We start from the raw sequence: 22,112 nt of genomic DNA, 5'->3' as shown, positions 1-22,112 counted from the left end.
ATTTTCCATCCCACAAGTTAGCCATGCAGGAGGCCAAGGCTTTTTTAGTCAAATGTGGGAAGAAAGTATTCAGCTCACAAACAAGATGTACGGACTAAAGCTTTCCTCTGACTAAACCCCTCTTTAAAACCTCTCATTTCACCTAATTTCAGGAATGGTTCACCTCTGAGGGCACAGAATTTTAGGATGAGATTACCCCCAGAATTAATGGATATCAAATACTGGTGAACAGAGAAGCGTTGGAGTAACCATTTCCATTAAATACATAACTAAGTTCATAAATCATTGACGAACCCAAGACTAAGAGCAGTGGAACACAGATTTCTCAGGGACTTAAAACAACAGCATGCTAAATCAAGCAGGCCCAATCTTGAGGGATGAATTATCAAAAGTACAAAGTATCGGAGAACTGGCAGGACAGCAGTTCTGCAGGAGAAGAGCAGGACGTTACAGAGAATCACAAGCTAAACCTGAGACAACAACATCACACCGTAATGAAAAAGGCAAATACTGTTTTGGGGTGAATAAACAGATTTATAGCATGCATGGCATGTGATGCAGTCTCTTCTCTCCGCCTAGCACTGTCGAGGCAACACCTGGACTACCTTGTCTGCTCCCATCATGGAATGACAGGAAAGATCTAGATGAAACAGTTTCAAAGGTGAGCAGTGAGAACAATGAGAAGTCAAGGAAATCTGACCTACGGGACAGACAGGAAGGACCGGGGATTCTCTCCTGAAAGAACAGCTGGGGAAAGGAACACCGTAACGTTTTCACAGTGCAAAAGGCTGTTGCAGTGAGCAAACAAAGAACCTGTTCTTCACCTGCAGGATGGGTCACTGTAGTAGTAAGAGATTTTAGCTACAATGAGAAGATGCAGGTTAGATATTCAGGATCAACTTTCCCATTGGTATGGAATGAGGATGGAGGGGTAGGAGCCTCTTAGGCCAAATAACTGTCTGTTGAGAACAACAGCTAGCAGATCTAGGTGTGAGCCAAGGGGGCTCCTGCTGTCACCGCCAGCTCTGACTTTCTGAGACAATTTCTCTAACCTGGAAGGACTACCATGTCCTTCTTCTCTTCTCATAAACCCCGACCTGCAAGGTGGCCAGCAAGTTCAAGGACAATTTTGCAGAGAAGACACTCAGCACGCTTCTCTAGCCTCTTGGGAAAACACAGAGGACCTGTACCAGTAGCGCTAGAGGGGGTCCATGTCTGGTAAAGGGACAATATTTTATACATGTCAGTACTACATATTTATCTGTACTACATATACAGAATATTCTACATCAGTACTACTATAATAAAAACTTACAAGGTCCAACCATTTGTATTAAGAGAACATGTGTACCATGAACATACAGAGTTGGAACACAAAGTAATCATAAAGTGACACATTTTTTTTTATTATTATTATTATTTTAGGCACTATTGAGGGCAAAATACCACTAAGAAATTATTTTTACAGTCACAGTGTCACACACATTATAAAGTAAATGGTATACTTTTTTCATTCAAGTAACCCATCACATCCCGAAAGGAGCAGTCTGCATCTCTTTCTGGCATTAACAGCAGTGACAAGATCTGAGTATGCTGGAAGAGGTTGAGATAATTTATATGGATTCCTAGCTGTGCTGAAGTTTACCCTTTTTGGACAAGACTTCTTTATCAGCAGACAGACAGAGAACAAGAACTCATTAGTCTGCAGTTTCCAGATACAAAGCACCACTTGTGCTGGCAAACACTTTAAGCACAGGAAAGAAACATGTAAATTCAAATTACACTTCCAAGGCAGAGTTTGTCACCTGGTTATGCCATTTTTGACACTTTCAGCTCCATCTGGGCCTGAAGCATTAGTTGTTTGAATGCCTAAACTACTCCCAAAGGACTGACACGGGATTAAAAACTACCCATCACAACTGTATTAAACAACCTTCCAAAACATTCCCTGGATCACAAATACCAGAACTGGACACAAGACAATATTTGTGTCTGTGTCTTACAGACAATATTATTGTCTTTAAGAAGCTGCAGGTGCTCTATGGTAGAGGAGACTGGCACTGGATTGTTGCCTTTTACATCACTGCACGACTGTTACAAATGCCAAATTGAATTTCATATCACTAAGCAGTGTTTCTTTGCTTTCAGATTGCCCTCACAAAGTAGCACAGGCAATTCCTATATGAGGCATATAGGCAATTCCTATATGAAGTAAATACAATCTTCTTTATTGAGACTGAGTATTAACAATTAATCCTCCTTATTCCCTGCCGCACTGATAAACAATACCAGCACAGTAAGCAAGACAGAAACAGTATTCCTGTGCTTAGGAGGCAGAGCATATTCAGTTTTAGAACAGACTCTGAGCTTATATCAGGGGCTGAAACAGAGTCCTCACTCCATGCTGTCTCTTAATGCGAGGCCTGAGAGCCATCCACAGCAGTGCTAAAGCAACACTTACAAAAATAACACAGGAATGCATGGATGTGTTGAAACTGTGCTTTCATGTTACTATTTTTATGTGTGTGCCTTGGGAAGACAACACCCCAGCGCACAGAGCACAAGAACATTCTCTGGACAAAAGTCTCCTGATAGAAAAAGCACTTTGTGACTCTTCCGGGAAAGACGAAATCCTCTTCTGCCTAGCCACTGCAGTGCTGGTCCTGCAAAACCAGAAGTTATCCCTCTCTAAACTTTTCCCGTTGCAGCTCAGAGAGCATTTTCCCTGCGTTGCTTACCACATCTTTGTTGGTCAATGCCTTGGGGTCATCAATGTTGTTTTTCAGCAGGTGACAGGCAGAAAGCATCTTTTCACTTAGTTCATATCTGAGGGAGACAGCAGAATACACGGCACATTTAAATTTTTCTCTCGATGGTTCAGTATAGAAACATTTACCTTTCTGAAAGTTGCACGGGAGTGAACGTTTCCAGGCAAGTCATCAGCTGCTGCAACGCAGAAGGTGCGCTGACAGCTCTGCCCCACGGGGACTCCCTCCGTGGCAAGCGGAGCCGCTGGTGGGGCCACGGACCTCCACGAGGAGGAAAAATATGTTTCCCAGATGTACGCAGGAGGAGCAGTGGGAACAGAGAGCAGGCGATGCATCACTTCTGTGCTTTAGACTTGGCAGCCCTTCTAGTGGAAATTCTCACCTACTGCTGTACGACTGCAGAGCATGTATTACATACTCTGTGCTTTGATTACTTGATTAACAAGAGGAAATGCTGATAGTTGTGACGGAAACAGAATTAACCGGTGGGAAAGGGCACAGGCGGTGCCTCCCTGCTGGCTCATGTTTTATCCTGTTCACCAGAACCAGACTTTCTCATCCTGTCCACTCTGGAAATTTACTTCCTTTCTCCAGTCCCCCTTCATGTTTTCACTTCTGCCTGCTTTCCATCACAAATTTCAAAACTCAGGGGACAGCTGAAAATAAGACGCCTCATGCCTGTGCCACATGGCATGCCAGGCCACCATCCATCTCTGCCTACAACCTGCCACAGAGGATAATGGAAATTTTATAGGAAAATTCTCCCAAAAAGCGGAGAGGCTAACACACTTGTGTGTAAGGTGGGCATTTTAGCCCTCCAGGATTACAAGACAGCTGGTGGTGCTCCCAGAGCAATTAAATGCTCCACCATCGCATGGACCATGCTCGGTCCTACATGGCCACATGTCCTGCCCCTTCCCCTCGAAGGGCACTGCCAAGGCAGCCAGCTTGCAAAGAACATGCTCCTCAAGTACACGTTGCTATCTATGCTGTCCTGCCCCCCCGGGCCCTGGCCCCATCACCCCTGGCTAAGGTAAATATAAATTAAGTGAGCTCCTTTGAGAAATTACCCGTCTTTTTATGCCACCTGGAAATAATAGGCCATCCTGCACTACTGTATGAATAAAGCTCGGGGCACTTCAAAACTCACACCTCCAAGGCCTGCAAATAGCTCCTAATTATGAATTTCTGCATCTCTTTTAATTAGCAGTTGATAATTACAGATAAGTTTGATGCTAAGCTATCTCTCCAATGAAACACGACATATCAGTTTTGTCTTAGCTCTTTTACTGTTATTCCTCCACTTACATAATTTTCCAAGCTAGCACACTTGTAAACATCTGGCAAACCCTGGAGCTATAAAACACCCCTTCACTGTCTATTTTTTACTTGCTTTTGTCCATTACCTAATCAAGAATCAGTAAAAACTCACCACACTACTGCTTTCCATGTGCCAAAAAAAATAAAGAAAGCCTTGCCTGCCAAATGCTACCTTGCATAGCTCATTACCAGCAACTTGAAAAGTAACTTAGATATGAAATGCCGAACAAGTGTGTGACAACGGCCTTGAAGTATATCATAGTATATGACCTCATATGAAGGATACGATCTCAGGGCTGGGTGACTTCCTTGCTGCCGCACCCCATTCTCTTACCGAACAGTACCAGCCATGGCTGAGATGCTGTGGAAGGTGCACACGCAAGATGAGCTCCCAGCAGGCTGCTGACCTGGTGTGCATGGTTCAGGACTCATTTGCTTGCCTACTTACCGTTTTACAGACCAGGTTGTTAACAAGACATTGCCTGCTCCCCAACAAGTGCTGACTGTGACCTGGGAGAGCCTCTGCCGGTGGACAGGAGCCACCTGGGTCTCACTATAAGTGGACCATTTAAAGCCGCTGGGGTCAGCTGCTGGAAAGGACACCCTCCGACACCTTCTCCATGCTCACACATGGTTGTTTTGCCATGAAACCACCTCTGGTTACCCACTCGAGGAAGAGGGAAGCAGGCAGCAGTCGAGCAGTGATGGAAGCTGGCACCTTCTCCACCAGCGCAGGCACAGTATGCAGCTCACCCTGTGCAACGAGGCAGCAGTGACCCCCTCAGAGGTGCTGGGGAGAGGGTGAGCAGCCTACCTTTCTCTGATTTCCACCTCCTCAGCCTCACACTCCGGGGGGAGGCTGTCCTTCTCTGCCCCGATGGCACAGACCTCTGGGGCACAGGGCACAGGCTGGCCCCCCTCTGTGCGCTGGCCATGGGGGTATTCGTGGCCGTCGCACTCTTCCTCTGAATCTGAGGAGGAGCTCTCCTCGGAGCTGGACTCATCACTGGATGTCGTCTCGTACCTGGGGGGAGAATGGGCAGGGGCAGGGGTGCTCAGTCAGTGCTATTCAGCAGCGGTCGGTACTCGCCTGTGCTGGTGCAAGTTGGAAAATGTCTTGCAAAGGCTTAGTCCTCCTATTTTCTACTCAGACCTTTTCTACTCACCAAACTGAGCATCACTGCCAACTGACACTGTGATTATTATGCGTACAGTGTAGAACAAAAGAACAACAACCTTTTTTAAAGAGAAGTCATAACACTCTGTCAGACCTTGCCTTCGCCCTAAAATGAAATTACTTTGTTCAGAGTAAATTGTGTTGTTGCCTTACTAGGCAAATACAAGCAGGGAAGCTAACAAACCTACCTAAAGACAACAGCCACAATTTTAACACTTTTTCCTGTGACAATGCACAACATTTTGACATTTTAGGTGAAATATAAGTGATTTGGACAATTATAATGCTGATTCCAATGAAACGTCTTATCTCACCAACACCAACAGCTGAAGAATTAATGTACTAAGCCTATTCTTCTAATGTACAACAGTGATTTATGAGTGACAACATTCCCCCACTACAAGTAATAATACTTATAGCCAATACGTATGAAATGAAGTAATTGCAATGTCTAGGTTACATACTGCACAAGGCATTTGTACTAAAGAAAAAACAATCTGAGGAAAGGGCTAGAAAAGCTACAGAAAAACAATCTGTTGAAAACATTTTAAAGTTCTTCGCAAATTTCTGCAAGGGTAAGTAATATTTTAGAAGAAGATAATTCTCCATAGTGTTTTCTGTATTTGTGGAGCAAAGTTTCTGTATTTATCTAGTGTAAAGCAAGGGAAGTTAATTCTCAGGCAATACTATCTCTTGCTGTATTGTTCAACAGCCCAATGCTGCTCTTGTCAGCTGCCAAATACGTATTAAAGTTTTCCTTACTAAAATATTGCCTGAGAGACTTTCCCATGGCTCTTTGAGTTTGTTTCATCATCCTGTGTTAAATTTGGCAGCAATCTAATCTACAGGTACTTGAGACTGATGCTATTGTCATGGTTTAGGCTGGGCTGGCCACTAAATGAATGACAGATGCTCTCTTTTAGCCTCTCTCCGAGAGAGAGAATAAGGGAGAGACTTATGGGTTGAAAAGATACTAAACTACTTTAATGAAATATGAAACTAAAACTATTAAAAATAAAAAGAAAAGATAATAACATTAATAAGAAAATAATGAAACATATACAACATATACAAAACCAGTATTGAGCTCCCAGGATAACAATCATGTCACCAGCAAGCACTGGGAAAGTCCCAGACTGGACTTAGCAGCAGACGGGAACTGGATTCAGGAATGCAGGCATCGGGATCACAGGCAGAAGAATGAACACTGGCCATTGAAGAAAGAGGTTGACCCCTTTGATCCCTCAGCTTTTATACTGAGAATGAGGGAAATGGCATAGAATACCCTGTTGGTCAGTTTTGGGTCACCTGTCCCGTCTGCTCCTCCCCACAGGTGCGACCCCTCTACACTTTTCCGCTTCTGACCCTCCAACGGGCAAATAAGTTATCTGCCCTTGGGTGTTACAGCAATAAGTATAAGCAACAGCCTCTCTGCATACCATGCCTGGGCATCACCTATAACCGTCAGACCTTAACACTATGGAAGCAGACACAGCCTGATAAATATGCTGTTAATTTCAGAGAGTGCAGTTAGTTAGAAGAGACTTAACTGAAACGTAAAATTACTGAAAAGAAAATTGGTTTTGTTCTATCTCAAACCAGGACAGCCACATATGACTTGCAAGCACAAAAGGTCCACAGAGGATTAAGATGAGCTCAACTGTTTCATTCTTCCCTCTGACCCTTAAGTTCAGCAGATGCACCTCAGCCTGAAGGACAGCATGGACAACACAAGAAGGATATGGACCTGTTGGAGTGTGTCCAGAGGAGGGCCAAAAAGATGATCAGAGGGCTGGAGCACCTCTCCTACGAGGACAGGCTGAGAGAGCTGGGGTTGTTCAGCCTGGAGAAGAGAAGGCTCCAGGGAGACCTTATAGCAGCCCTCCAGTACTTAAAGGGGGCCTACAGGAAAGATGGCAAGGGACTGTACCAGAGAGTGTAGTGATAGGACAGGAGGGTAACGGTTTTAAACTGAACAAGGGTAGATTTACATTAGATATTAGGAAAAAACTCTTCACTGTGAGGGTGGTGAGACACTGGAACAGACTGCCCAGAGATGATGTGGAGGCCCCATCCCTGGAAGTGTTCAAGGCCAGGTTGGATGGGGCTTTGAGCAACCTGGTCTAGTGGGAGGTGTCCCTGCTCATGGCAGAAGGGGCGGAACTAGATGACCTTTCAGGTCCCTTCCAACTCTAACCATTCTATGATTTTATGACAGGCCTAATCTATGCATGAGGTCCTGGGTTCCTCCTTTCATCCCCACAGTGAAAGTGTTACAACGACAGATTTTTTGTAGACAGGTCTCTTACCCGCCATTAATGCCAACAAACTGCAGGTTCTTCTTGGTGTTGCTCAAATCTTTTTTCCCATCCCTTTTCTTCATGATAGATTTGAGTGTGTTTTCATTATTAGTACATACTATTGAAAAGGGAGAAAAAGCACACATATTAGTACAAATCTGTAACCAGCTTTGACTGCAGCAGCACTCATTTTTTTCAAATCAATCAGTTTTCCAATTTTTCAAAACAATTTTTCAAAACAAACAGCTTTCTGTTTAATTTACCAAGTGAAGCTGGGCTTTCTAATCTTTTTATACCTACAGTCATGGCGTGAGATACACATTGGAAATATAGAAGATTTCCAAAAACAACTCTGGAAACCGAAAACTAGTTTAGCCTAACTTTCCCATCTTCCAACGTGCTGCTAATCTTTAGGATGCTTTAGAAAACTTGAAGAAAAGACAGGGTTTTTTTCTTTGGTATTTGTGAAAGACTTCCAACATTGAAATGAGTTACTCTCCTCTGTTGTGAAAATCTTAATTCTTGGTGTCAGATGACAGCAGCTCATTGCCAGAACTAACGCACTAGTAGAGACACCACATTTAACCTATTCATCAGGGTGGGGAGGTTCAATCAAGGCTGTTTCTTTAGATTTTCGTATTCACTGAAACAACTTTTAAGCCAATCTCTAAGCATAAGACAGGTAAAACATTCGTACAAATTTGTTTAAAAAAAAAAAATTATTTTATTAACCCCTTTTCTCTCAGCACATTCTTCTTATGAAGACACTAAATGGCATTTCACTGATGCGCAGCAGTCTGCTATTTAAAAACTAACCACTGGCTGCAGACACGGGGTCTCACAGGGTGACTTTCCTGGTAGCTGCATCTTCCCCTGCTTTCACAATTTTGAGAACCCGGAAAACCTCCTTCAACTGTATTTCATATTCAAACTCCATCAGTACGATGAAAGGTGAATGTGAGTCAGTTATTACCATACAGGCCAGAGGCAAGCTGGTCATCTGTCAGGTTAATTGGAGCGAGAGTTTTGTCCTGAGAAGAAAAGGACTTCCTTCCCCGAACAGCTTCCACCAGGGGGGTCTTCCTCTCCTCCTGAGCAGGCACAATGTCCTGCTCCAATTTCAGCGTTCGCAAATTTGAAGTTAAGTGGGTGTTTGCAAGTTGGCCGTGAGGGATGTACTCCAAAGTAGCACCTGCCAGAGAAGACAGAGGGCATCATGGAGGAGTTAGACCAAAACATTTCCGTCAACACTGTGATCAACAGGGGGAAGAAAAAACAAACCGGGGGAAAAAAAAAGGGCAACACCATACGCTTCTCTGAGGATGCAATAGCAAAAGGGTGTGATCGCTTTCTGAAAATACAAAAAAAATAGCTGAGTTTTTCTTTCCATGAAAACATACAATACAAACTACAAAGATACTGGCTTTAAAATGGACCAAAGGAGTGCTCCCTTCTTTTCCTTCTCTTTCAGTACGCGCAGTGACCCCAGCTCCTGCCACCCTCGCTCAGGGCAGACTCACCAACTGCTCCTTGCTGACATGCCTGAAGAACACGTTCATGAGCTCTGCAGGTTCCTTCTGCAAGAACAGTGCCCTTTTTATCTTACTTTTTTTAAACAAATGGCCTTTTCCGTGAAAGTAGAAACTTTCCAGGCAAGTTTCCTTTTTGCCAGCATTCCACTAATTCTGAAAGTTATACACTTTATCCAGTTACTGAGACAACTGCAATAAACTCCCACCCACTGCATTTCTTTCTATTTTTTTTTCTTTTTCTTTTCAGGATTGTACTGAACTAGTAGTACAATCAAGCTAGTAGAATCAAATTCCAAATGTCTGGGTGATTTTTTTTCCCCCTGATTTGCTGGCATTCACTGATTTTTTCCCTTTGTGTGTTTAAAAGGCAGCGCTAATTACGCACAGACTTACAGATTCCCCTGGATTTCCTCCAGCTGCGCTATTACGACTGCTCTATAAAGCTGCACAAATGCTTTTGTTGGTGGAACACACTGGTTTTTTACACACACATTCTCCCTTAAGTAATCTTGCTAGCATTTCAAGGGAAAAAAAGGGACAGTGTTTAATTTACTTTAAACACGATTGCTTCTTTGTTTCAAAGGTTGCTTCAATCACTTCTGCCTCCAGTCTTTTGCCTTTGTACTTATCAAGAATTAAGCCACAGCATCCTTATTCAATTAGATGAGTGGCACTGCACAGGACGCTAACATACTGCAGTAACGTAAATTCCAAATATTCACTTTCAGAAATACAGCTGACATCTTTATTGCTCTTGCTTGGCTGCCTTCCCCCTTCCTTGCTTCACCTCAATTGAGGGTTCTTTTCCCCCTATAATAGCACATAACAAAGTGAATTTTTCCAAACGCTGTCACTTCCCAGCAGCTCCTTCCTCTTTGCTCCTGTTCTCACCCAAGTCTCAGAGTTTTCAACCGAGTCTCAGCCTACATGCATTTCCAAGGTGCCTTCTCCATCAAGGAGACCTATTGCCCACTCCCACCACTGCTTCTAGTTTCTCCATGCTACAGGGGGAAGCCACTTGCCAGGAAAGGCACAGGGTAGGGTACTGGCAGACATATCACTTCAGACACAGCCAAAAACCTTCTGTCCTCTCAGGGAAGTGGGAGGTGTGGGTGGCAGCCACCCCAGTGCCCCCCCAGTGCAGAAGGAACCCCTCTAGAGATGTGCCTGCATGCTCGGGACAAAATGGGCACCCGTGGAAGTGAGCAGGGAAGTCCTGCCCATGCTCCCCCACTTCTCCTGGCTTCTTCGCAGCGGTGAGCAACTTCGGTCATGTCTCTTCCCGACAGCGAGCACCATCCCTCATCTGCCAGCTGAGAAGAGGGCTGCCAAGGCAATGGAGCGCCGAGCCAAAACCAGTGATTTTTAAACTCCCCGAGCTGAAAAACAAGGGAACTGCCTCTCCCCTCTTCCTTGGAGTGGTGACAGCTACAATTAGAGAGCACCGAATGGAGTAACCGCTTCCAACTGCAGCTGGTGGTGGCTGCCTCAGCTGGTTTTACCAGGTCTCCCCTTCTGCTCCAGCCTTGCCACCAAGGACATGGTGAGGGAGACAAGGGGACCTGCTCTGAAGCAGCAGAGATGCACAAACCCTCTGAAGCCACCCAGGTTTACTGTCAGCTCAAGTCTCTCCATTGCTTTACAGCCCTCCTCCAGAGGCAGCTTCGACAACCACAGCATGTCCTGGGGACACAGGTGGGGTTGTGGGTGCTGGGGGTGGGGGCAGGCAGACCTCCAGCAGGGCAGAGCGGGGGTCCTGCCTGACGTGAACCGACAGCACCTTGGTGCACCCTGTCATCCCTCCTCAGCCATGCTCAACCCCCCCAACGCCGGAGTCTGGACTTCCTCAAGTGTCTCCCTTCTGGTCCCAGACACGGCTGGGAGGGAGCTGCAGGGTAGGACTGAGAGAAAGGAGAAGGACAGTAGCCGCCTCAGACTCTGTCCCAGCTCAACCTGCCACCGACGCAACAAGATCTCAGTAGGTTCCCTCTTCTGGTTCATCCCTCAGTGGCTGAGAAGCACCACACTGAGTTCAAGATCTGAGGCATGTTGTCCATGCCTTCAAACGAAGCAGAAAAGGTGTCCTGCTGGGCTCCCAGCACCTGAAAAAAGAGGGTGACATCCAGGCTTGAGGACATGCACGCAAGAAGTAAGCGTCTATGAGACAAACTGGCCAGTGCACTCATTCCCCCAACACAGCTGTTCCACGTCTACACCTACTGCATCTACAGCACCCACGATTCAAGGAAAGACAGCTTCGGGCCCAACACAGCATTGACGCTGCAAGCCATTAATTAGCACCTAACATCATCTCTCAGGCCTTGCCCTTTACAAGACACCCACCATAAAGGTGCTTGGAGAGCAGCAACCTAGCACTTGGAAAAATGGACGAAGGGAGCAGCTGTGCTACCCAACACTACGGTCAATGATTTAACAGATTAATCAACTGCTGCCTGAACCAACAAGCTGAATGAGCCAAGCTCCCTCCTCCTCCAACAAGGCCACAGGGTAGCCATCAGGGCTGGAGGTGCCATCGCGTGCTTCTCAGGAGTGGAAGAGAAACCCTGGCTGGAGATCACCACCGCTCTACACAGACCTTAGCAGAGGCTCTTCATCTCACCTCGTGCAGATCTCAAGTATGCTTGAGACAGTAGTACAACGCTGACAGTACATCAGCCAACAAGATGAGCACCTAAGCAGCCACTGCCTCCACAGACAGACACCTGGCTCAAATCACCCTCCTGATTTTTGTTAATTTACTGCTGCAGGCAAATAATGCAACCTTGATCTAAGTTTCTAAGTGTTGATATCGTGTAGCTAACCACAGCACAGAGCCACTAGGAATTTCTAAATGTTTTTTTTACAATATAGTAGGGGAGCTTGGAAAAGTTCACCAGTATTTTAGAAGTAGAACTATGATAAGACAAAACAAAAACCGTACAGATTTCAACTGTTCATAAACCCTTCCACAGAAAGCTGTACAAGTGAGTGAAGCATCTTCAGTGGTTTAGTCCCACCAGTTGGAGGGAATGGGAGGACCTGCTTTTAGTTTTTTAGAGGGAACCTCCTCTCCTAAATCACTTGTGCTTCTTTTGAATATCTCACCAATTTAAACCAGTGCAACAGCAAAACTACTACACATCAGCAGCAGATGATCCATGCCATTTCTGGCACCTATAAAATATATTTATTGTTATTAAGATGTTATTTCCCTCTGCAGACCTTCCCTCCCATTTATGAGAGCATGAGTAGTCCTGCAGTAAGCTGGTTCAGGGAATCCACTGGGTCAGTTTTAAACACTACTTTCCCCCCTTAATTTGTGCCGAACTTGTGGTAACAGAAGTCTGGCCTTTACCTGCTTTTGAAAAATTCCATTTAGCCTGATGGTACCAAACCTAACTGTTACTATAAAAACAATTTAGCTTGACAATACTTTCATAGCACTGGAAATCAAGAGAAGTGCAAATGAGGCCAGGGGAATTAAATACCATCCGGGCGAGAACCTAGTTCTCTGGCTGGAACATCACAGGCTTCTAGCTAAAAAAAGGGCACGAGCTTGCTGCCTATGTGGTAGCCGCACAGTGACTTTATTTTTAACCTGTTGATCAGTGCAAGCATTTATGTGCACAGTATGTTTATAACAGCCAATGATACAACTTACACACTTCCTATTAAAGACAGTGGATAAAGGTTGTGTGGAGCATATACAGCTCTTTCACACTGCATGATTTCTTCACAGTAGCAATAAGCTCCCTACAAAATTACTGTAACTGAAGAACACAAAGTCTTCTTCCGTGGTCTTAAATCTTATTAATTCGCTTTATCCTCAAAAAGTTATTTTTTCATATAAATATTTTTTAATCCACTTTCCATTTGGTCTATGCATCAGAACTACTGAAGAAAAAAACCCATTCTACTAAGTTAAATAAAAACGCAGTGATGAGCAAACATGTTATGTTTAAACATTTACAACGATTGATATTAACCCGTCAACCTGATAAATGTGTTACCTCCAGAAGACTAAGTGTAGCTTCACTTTAAAAGGTAATTTTGAGCCCTTCCAGGTTAAAAGTCAGTGAATTTAAAATTTCAGAACAAAAAATTGCCACATGTGAACTTTTAATATGATAAACCGACAGAAGCCAGATTCACTTGGGGCTCCGGCGTAAGCAAATGTTGCAGCTACTATTTGGCTACAGGGAAAATGTTTCTTCTAACTCCTCGAATCGGACTGCAAGAACAATCTCAATTTCATTTTCACTCTTGCTTTAACCATTTTCTTTGTGTTGAGAAGATACTTTCCAACCCCACACTAGCTTGTGAAGCCAGTTTGTTGAAACTGGAAGCCAAAACCAATTCCTTTAATTGAATAAGATTGAACACAAAAAAATTACATGTCTGTGAAGCAGCTAATCATCTTATTTATGAAATGCTCTCTTTTCCAAGACAACTGCCTGTGCAGCTCCGTGAAAGCTATCCTTAATTTCCCTGATGAGTGGTGGATCAAAGCATCCCATGACGCTGGGCACAGCAGGAAGGTGATCCCAGAGCTTTTCCTGCTTTCTCATTTATGAGGAGTTGATCTCAGCTGATGCTTTACAGTTGCTGAAATACGACAACATTTCCTTGGAAAAACGGGAATCTCCTGACATTCACTATTCATAGATGTGTCTGTTACCATGGGAGTTGAACTCTGAACCGAGCTCAGTGCCTGAACATCACGTCCCTGTGCCACAGCACAGGGACAGAACTGGGGTTTTACCAGTCACTCCAGCAGACAGGCTAGCAGGCTGCAGCTTGCCACTCTCTAAGCAGTAAAAGATTTGAAAGAAAAAAATATTTATACAATGGCAAATTATACTCTTTAACTGAATCAGAAATGAGGCCATAGAGCAGCTTTCAGATTCAAACACTCTATGTAGTGCTGTCACAGCATAAAACCAGCAAATATTCTAATGATAGTATTGATCAAATATTCTAGATAATAACAATAATAGTAATAAGCTTGTCAACACATGACCACAGAAGGTAACATCAAGCCTCATTAGAGAGGTTTATGGAGTTTCACTCGAATAATGTCTTCACAGGACAATTACTGACCAGGTCTCTGCTTTTCTTCTGATACAATTGGATGCGAATTTAAAACAGAAAAAAAAACAAACCACAAAATGTCTCAGCTCCTAATACAGAGGTTGCTACCATTTTCGAACAACACAGGCATTTGAGTTTTGTATGTTATCACAACTAGCCAGCCAACAGACACCACCTGCCACATGAAAAGCGCAGAGGAGGCACTGTATTCTGTGCGACGCCAGCCAAACACACGTAAATAAACAGCACTCATCTGGCACACAGATGGGACCATCTGTACGACCATTTTGCATCATCCAGGGAATACGAAAAATTCTTCATGAATGTCAGTCACCCTCTCCCCAGCAGAGAGACGGATGGGTCCTGTCTGTTACACAAACAAGCACAACTGTATGGAAACTTAACCTGGTGATTACGGCATGCATCTGTGGCAGAGTTGACGTTGAGGCCTTCATTCACTTGCCTAGACAGAGACAACCAGTGCAATTTGTAGAAGCCCACAGCTTTGGAGGGTCCATCGGCATGTCTGCGCCTCGAACAGCACCAGCTCCTGAGCGTCAGGCAAGCCTCAAGTCTTCAACTGCATTAGCGTGGTCCATGCTGCCAGGAGAGGGGCTACCAACCCATCAAGCTACACAGTCTTTGAGAGAAAAGGCTACAAAACTGTGTCAAACAGAAGAGCTGCAAAGAGAAAATAGCTTTTTCCAACTCCCTGCTGTTTTTTCATCACGAATGATGACACAGAGAGAGACAATCATGGCCACCATACCTCCTTAGTCCTACACACCAGCTTTGGACAACCAGGGGCTTCTCGCACTACCATCATTCCTTCGGTCTTTCCATCATCCCTCAGCCTGCCTCCCCAGCCCTGGGTTAAAGTTAAGAGTAGAAAAACCTTGAAAGATCTTTCCACCAGATGGCACATCGTGTTTTCCCAACCCCTGAGACTTTCCGACACCACTTGCTTCTGCTTCTTTTTGCTCCTTTCAAGCCTTAATTCAAGAAGTTGCCTCCTTCCTCACGATGATTAGTGTAATGCTTCCAACCAAGGTGCTCGGCCAGGATTGCTCCAAAAAGTGACCGTAAAACTGATACTCCAAAGATCACTGAGGCGAAATAATCATGCATTTTCAGGTCAGAATTTTTCAGGGCAGCAGTAAAGCCATTGTTTCTAAATAACCTCCTTGCAAACTCCTTGCCTGTGAAAGGCATCCACCTACAAGACTTGTGAAAAGTGACAAGTGACATCAGGCCTCTGGCCGATACTTTGCAAAATGCACCACATGCAGACTCAAATGTAACTTTCTGAAACCTCTCAAAGATTCTGTGACAATAAATGGACAACCTGAACGCGCCCGCCTCCCTCAGTTCTTCTATGTGCTGTCTGGTCCAAGAATAAGGATCAGTTAGCATCCAGGTTTGTCACCCAAGTCCATACGAATGTGCTGCACGCAGACAGGGTGCCAACGCTGGCTAATGTGACTGCGGAGCGGAAATTGGCTTGTCTGGCCAGCGGGTTTGATTTCCCTGATGTCACTAGGGCTTCTGAAAGACAGTGCATATGTAAACAGGAGTTGCTTAGTTACGGAAGTGAAGGTGTTTATTTTGCAACAAGCAATATACTAATTGCTAACAGGCCTGGTTCAGAGATCATCTCAGAGGTCCGCTTGGCTCGTGTCTAGGGATGCCAGCTGCAGAGCCAGCCCGCGTCCCGCTCAGCAGGCTCCAGCTCTCACACCTGCATCTCCCATCGCCTGCCACAGGCTGTGTCGGGGCCTGTGGGACCACAGACGCCCCCGCAGCACACCCCCATCTCCCCAGCACTGGCAGGGAGAAAATCTGTGAAGCTGAGAACTTGAACGACATGCTACCTCAGGTATCGGAAGCAGTATGGACCACTAAACCTTTAAAACATGGCAAACTGGCACCCAAATCACATGCCTCAAAGCCAGCTCAAGTGTTTTTGCCCTAAAAGGACCTGGCCTCTAAGAGGCGCTTCCTAAGGACGCTCTTTGAATAAAATATTAAAGATGGCGCTACTGCTGCTAATCTGAAATCGGACACTTCTGCCTCTATTTTCAGCCCGTTTTTCTAAGAAACCGAGGCTCGCAAGGTCATGGTTCTTTCAATAACTTAAAACCTGATTGCTCACTTTAACTAAAACGGACTAGAGACTCAGTGCTCCGAAGGATTTTCATACTTATACAAGCTTTAGAGAAACCAGGCTGAGATGCCAGGCCTGGAGTAAGGGCTGCTGGTTGAGTTCACACACAAGACACTTAAAAAGCTACATTCAAGAGACCTAAATGTGAGGAAAGACTTATTAAGAGCTCACAAGCTATCATGTGATACCGATGCATGGAAAAAAAAAGGCTTTATTAGTTCCAGTGGTTACAGAATTATTTGTGAGCTCCATTCAGCAAAAATCCTACAGAAAGAAGCAACACACAATCTGTAAAACCACAGGAACAGGCAGCAGGATCAGCAGATGGATGTAGTAAAGACAGTATTTTCAAAATTAATAGAAAGAGAAGGGGAAACATTTCAGGCTTATGACCTCCTTCCCACTCCAATTCTCCATGGGTCTAAACTGTTATAGCCCAGAACTTGATTTATGCACACAGTCCTGGCACATAGTTCTCACCAGGGACTAAAAATAAAGAGATTTTATTTTACACTCTGTATCCACAGCTAAAGATAATGGCATTACGAGTTAAAATAAAATTATTCCAGAATAATTTCGTGAAGAACGTGAAATCTGAATCCAAGTAAGAACATCTTTAGTAAAATACGATCCACTGCTCCACCTGTGTCTAAATACTTTTAAGTCTCTAGACTACACATTTGATACTGTGCAGTAAAAGCAGGGGAAGGAATTGAGGATTTACAGCTAGTAAAAATTCTGGTTCACTGTTTTTAAGGACACTTCTGGCGTCTGCTAGATACTCTTATTACTATAGTACCATTACTTGCAAGAAGCCCAAAATATAAAGTGCCTACCAGAAACATAATAATATTGCATATATAGTATCATATTGCATGTATGCAGACAGGATATCATACATTTTCTTTACCACTACATAAATGTTGCTTATTGCTTTACTATGGGAAGCTAAAATTTTTACTTCAGCTCATTGAATGGATGGTTCCATTTAGTGCATGAACATCGAAAAGAATCAGATTTACCAAGCTGCCTTTTAACAAAAATAGGTAAATTCTAAGACAGTAAATAAGCTGCAAGAGCTTTATATAGCAGTGTATTAGCCAATAATATTATGTGGGCATTAGATGGTATTTACTCAGGATTTTTTTTCCAATTCAGCACCCACAATACAGATGAATTTGCACAAGTTTTTCCCATCTCCTTAACCTCCTGGTTTAGTCACTGTATGGCAGGACCAAGAAGGCGGTATCTAACAGTCACTGCTAGGCATAACATATTGGTTTCCAGCAAGCCAACATTTATAAATGTAACAGTAATGTGGTTGGATTCACCAATAAGGTATTAGAAAAAATGGCTGTTTTAAACTAGACTATCAAGACACCCAATAATAATAATTTTTTAAAAAGTAAGCAACCTTATCCCAGGGAATAAAGAAATCCCTCAAATTAATTGTACAGATTTTAAAGTTATTAAATAAAACGCGAGGAGTATTTAAATCTCAGTTCTTGCCTTTCCCGAGTTTCACCAGAACCTCCAGCAGTAATTAACAACTTACGCCTTTCAAACATGAGGCTGCAATTAGGGATTAGGACAAACAGTTATTGGAACAGGGAAGATGCAAGATGTGGTTTCTGTGAAGCGCTCTGGAGTTGCCTATTATAAAGCCATCAGCCCCACTGGAATGGGGAAAGCACCCCGCAGCTCTCTGGCTGAGAGGCACAAGGAGCGAAGGCAATGGAAGAAAAATATGAAATCCAGGGAAACGTCTGTGGAAACAAGTCGGTTTGATACAGATGTTGAATGTGACTTTCCACACTTGTCAAATCTGACACCATAGCTTTTAAAAATTGCATGCTAAGTTTAAAGGAAGGCCAAAATTCCAAACTCGCTGGCATTACCCTCCAACACTCTTTTAAGTTATAAAATGGAGTAAAAATCTTGCACGGCAGTCAAACCTAGCATGCTTTTGAGATACTGTTCTTGTACGGTCAGAGCCATCATCATCAGGCCCTTCAGGGTCTGCCAAACTGGGAGAGATAAAACCACCTCTTTTTTTGTCAGTTCCCGGTGGTGGGCTGGAGACAATACCCAACGGGCACATCCAGCAACAGTGTTATGTCCTGCGTTTCATCTAGGAGGATTACACACTTGCTTCCAGACCAAGCGAGAGCCTGGCAGGTGCCTGACCTGCAGCTCTGGCAAGGAGCAGACCAACCAAACGTGTGCCTGGACGCTGGGCTTACCTGATGTGGTGCTTCTCTCCACGCACTGCTTCTGAAGGTCCAGGCTCCGCAGCTCCTCTGTGCTGGCATATTTCATGACGGAGTTGATGGAGGTGAGCGTGCTGATGAGCTGTGAATTGAGAGATCCAATCTGGGAGTGGGGCTCCCCAAAGGCTTCTGCCAATTCACTGTAATTTTCAGCAAGCAGCATCTGCTGTTCCTGCAGCAGCTTCTGCACGCGCTCAATGTAATGATCCAAGCCCGTCCTCAGCTCAGGTGGAGGCAGAGGGCTTTCCAACAGACCACTCACCGGCTCACACACGGACTCTCCACCAACACCAATGCTCCTGGTGCCAACCGGCACAACTGGCAATGGAGGGGGTCCGCAGGCAATGCTCCTCATTTTAAGACCAACCAGGTAGTTCTCACGAATGTTTATCTGCCCAACACCACAGTCTTTGGTTTTTATTGCAGAGGGTTTTTCAAAGCCAGGGTGGCTAGAGAGCACGGTGCCCACTCCAACCGAGCGCATTTTAGCAGATGCATGTATGTCCTTCACCCGGCCATCTCCCACTGCCACACTCCGCATCTCCACGCTCTCCGTATTGGTCTGTTTATCGCAGCTGCTCAGAGCGGTGTTTGTCCCACAGTCTGCCAGGGAGGCCATCTCTGTGCCGGTGCACTGGCTGACCATCTCCAAAGTGGTGCTGGTTTGCCGGCTAGCTGTAGACGGCACAGCCATCACCGTTGCCTCTGCCCTGGGCACAGCCTCTGTGGCCGTTTCACGGGACACATGCTCCTTGGGGGCACAAACCACCACGTTCACCGAGCAATCCCCACAGCCCACAGACCTCACCGCTCTGACCGCCTGTGCCGTCCGGCGGGGGCTCGGCACACCTGCCGGCTCCTCCGTGTTGACGCCTGTCTCACAGACGCTTGTCTCTGTGCCCACCGCCTTATCACGCAGCTCAAGGGACCACCCTGTGCCCTGGTCTTGCACCTCTGCCCTCTCCCTCCCCAGCCACCAGCTCATCAGCAGCTCGGGGCCCGCAGCCATGCTCCGCACAGCAGGTCTGCAGGAGATGCCAACGCTACTGGTCTGCAGGTGGTTTCCTACTGACGAATCAGCGACGTCCACATGGTCTCCCACCATTTGGTCTCTCATTTGTACGATGGCCTCCACCATCCTGCTGATGACACGGGGCTGAGCTGTCACTGCTTTATCTACTTTTTTCCTAGACCCAGCCGCCTGCAGCTCCTGTTTTAATTTGGTCATTTCCCTGTCATGGGTCGTTTCCTTTAACTGAACCTCTAGTCTGTAAATCTTCTCCTTGAGGGCTTCGATGGTCTGCTGCTGAAGCTCTATCTCTTTCTCAACCTCCGTAGACAAGCCAAGCATCGCCTCTGTCACCCCAACCCCAGTCTCTCTCATTTCTTTCTCTGTCCCCACAGCTACTTCTTTGTGTTGCCTTGCAGATCTGTTGTATATAACCACATCGTTCATGTTCTCATCAGCACCCACAGCAACAGATCGGGCTTCTTTGGTCAGGCTTTCTCTGTTCACCTGAAGGTTTGCTGGACTTTCATAGTTGCTATCCTGGATTTTTTTCTCCAGGGCTTGCATCTCAGCAGTCAGCTGCCTGAACTCCTCTATCCTCTGAGAGCTCTGCTCCATGCTCTCCACCTCTTCCTCACAATCTATATATAGTTCTCCACCTCTTCTTACCTGAGACATGTGTTCCCACTGCTCAGCATTTCCTGCACTGTAGGATCTCTTTCTGAAACCGTATGTGTCATTTTGAGTGGCTTTCCTCTGGTTTTTGAGTTCGGCCATCATGTGCCTCTTCTCTTCCTGTAACACTGAAATTTTGACCTGCAGCACAGGAATGGTCTTGACTTGCTCCTCGAGCTCCTTGAGACGCTTGAGGGCAATGGCCATTTGCTCCCTGATGTGCTGCAGGTGCACCGGGCTCACATTGGTGACCGGCGTGGATATTCCTGAGCTCATGGGGCTGTGACGAATGGAACTGCCCAAGGAGGAGCTGAAGCAGGCACCGTAGTCGCCATTCCCCTGATACCCATTCTGCAGCTGCTGAGACATGTGACCATACCCGCCAGATCCCACAAAAGAGGGGAGGGAGCTCGTGGAGCCCATGCCTCCAAAGCTGGAAAGCCGGGGCCTGCGGACATCTCCAGGTGTGACCTGCATCATCCTCTCCTGCTCAAGTCGCCTCCGCGTTTCCATGAGGGTTTTTGTTACATGGAGGTTGTGCCGAGGAGGCTGGGGGGAGGGAGGAGGAAGGTGCTTACTCTCGGGGACGGTTAAGTAGGAAGGAGATGCTTCAAAGGAAACTGAGGGTCTCGCGGCGATGGATGAGGTTACTTGACTCCTCGCTGCCAAACACGACTGCTTGTTCTCATCACTGTTCGACGAAGAGAGAGACTCCGTGGAGGTCCAGCCGCTGCACTGGCCACCAGAGTTCTTGGTACCCGCCGAGACCGGCACAGCTTTCCTCTTCTTTCGGATGTTTAGTTTCTTAATGGTATTCCCCTTTTGTATATCATCCACGTACTTCAGAAAATCCAAGTCTAACTGGTAGCCATAAGGTGTTTCCACAAAATAGGGGTCTTTCCGTTCTTTTTCATCTTCTCTTTTTATAACAACTTCCTCTTTTTCTGGAAAAGAAGAAGAAAAAAAAAAAATCAGCATTGGAAAAGAAACTATGTCTCAGTAAACTACGTGCTGAAACACAAGCGCAGAAAGACGGGTGCCCACAGCATGCCGGAGGCAGAAATTGCTGCTGCAGCTCAGCAAGCAGACCAGCTTTCCGCTGACTGACCCTCAACACTGAATCCCGATTAACTTTTTAGAAGTTAATCAGTAGGTTTTCAAACGCTGAGAAGGGCATACCCACATGGACGTGTACACACGCACACGCACAGATAACGCCTGTTGGCAAAGGGGCACAGAAGTGGCACTGCCAGTAGCTCAAAGCTGTCCTTCCCCAAATTCCTCCCGCCTTCCGGTGTCACACCGAGCCTTCACACACACGGTGCTGTCACGTAAAGACCAGAGGATTACAACGTACCGCACAGATCCTCCGGAGACCGGTTTCTCTACCGGGTGTACTTGAGCAGGCGACGGGAACTCCGACCCTGCTCCTTATGCAACCGGTGCCATCAGACTTTACCCAGACCCGCAAACGTTTTACGGCTTTGGGGAGGCGATGCCGCAAGAGCGGCAACACCAGTTGGTTCCCACCTCAGCTCAGGGTTACTCCCAGCGGTGCCCCTTTCCTTCCAACCCGTGCAGCGGGACCGACCCCCTCCCAGCCGGGTCCCGAATCCCACTGTCGCCTGGCATGCGAGGCGAAACTCGCCTGCCTTTCCCGGCGCAGGACTCGCCCGTCCCCCAAAGCAACCTAAATTAAACTTCACCCGATCCGCTGGGCTTTCCTTGGGCTGAGTATTTATATATACCCAGCGCGGCTATACAACCCGCTCCTCCCGTCCCACTTGGGGGGGGCGGTAAGAAAAG

General features: G+C 45.8%; 1 protein-coding gene across 1 annotated transcript in view; it reads right to left on the bottom strand.

The window, feature by feature from the left end:
- Positions 1-22,112, bottom strand: part of KANK1 (KN motif and ankyrin repeat domains 1) — a 53,135-nt gene that overhangs the window by 7,840 nt on the left and 23,183 nt on the right. The window contains exons 2-6 of the mRNA XM_009884272.1: positions 18,596-21,250; positions 8,539-8,757; positions 7,575-7,683; positions 4,903-5,112; positions 2,739-2,826 (exon numbers count right to left, since the gene is read on the bottom strand). Coding sequence (XP_009882574.1) covers positions 2,739-2,826; positions 4,903-5,112; positions 7,575-7,683; positions 8,539-8,757; positions 18,596-21,250 — 3,281 coding nt within the window. The remainder of the gene's footprint in view (positions 1-2,738; positions 2,827-4,902; positions 5,113-7,574; positions 7,684-8,538; positions 8,758-18,595; positions 21,251-22,112) is intronic.

The sequence above is a fragment of the Charadrius vociferus genome, unplaced genomic scaffold (genome assembly GCF_000708025.1).
Source record: "Charadrius vociferus isolate BGI_N301 unplaced genomic scaffold, ASM70802v2 scaffold183, whole genome shotgun sequence".
NCBI classification, from domain to species: Eukaryota; Metazoa; Chordata; class Aves; order Charadriiformes; family Charadriidae; genus Charadrius; species Charadrius vociferus.
This window is presented reverse-complemented; position numbering and strand designations above follow the sequence as displayed.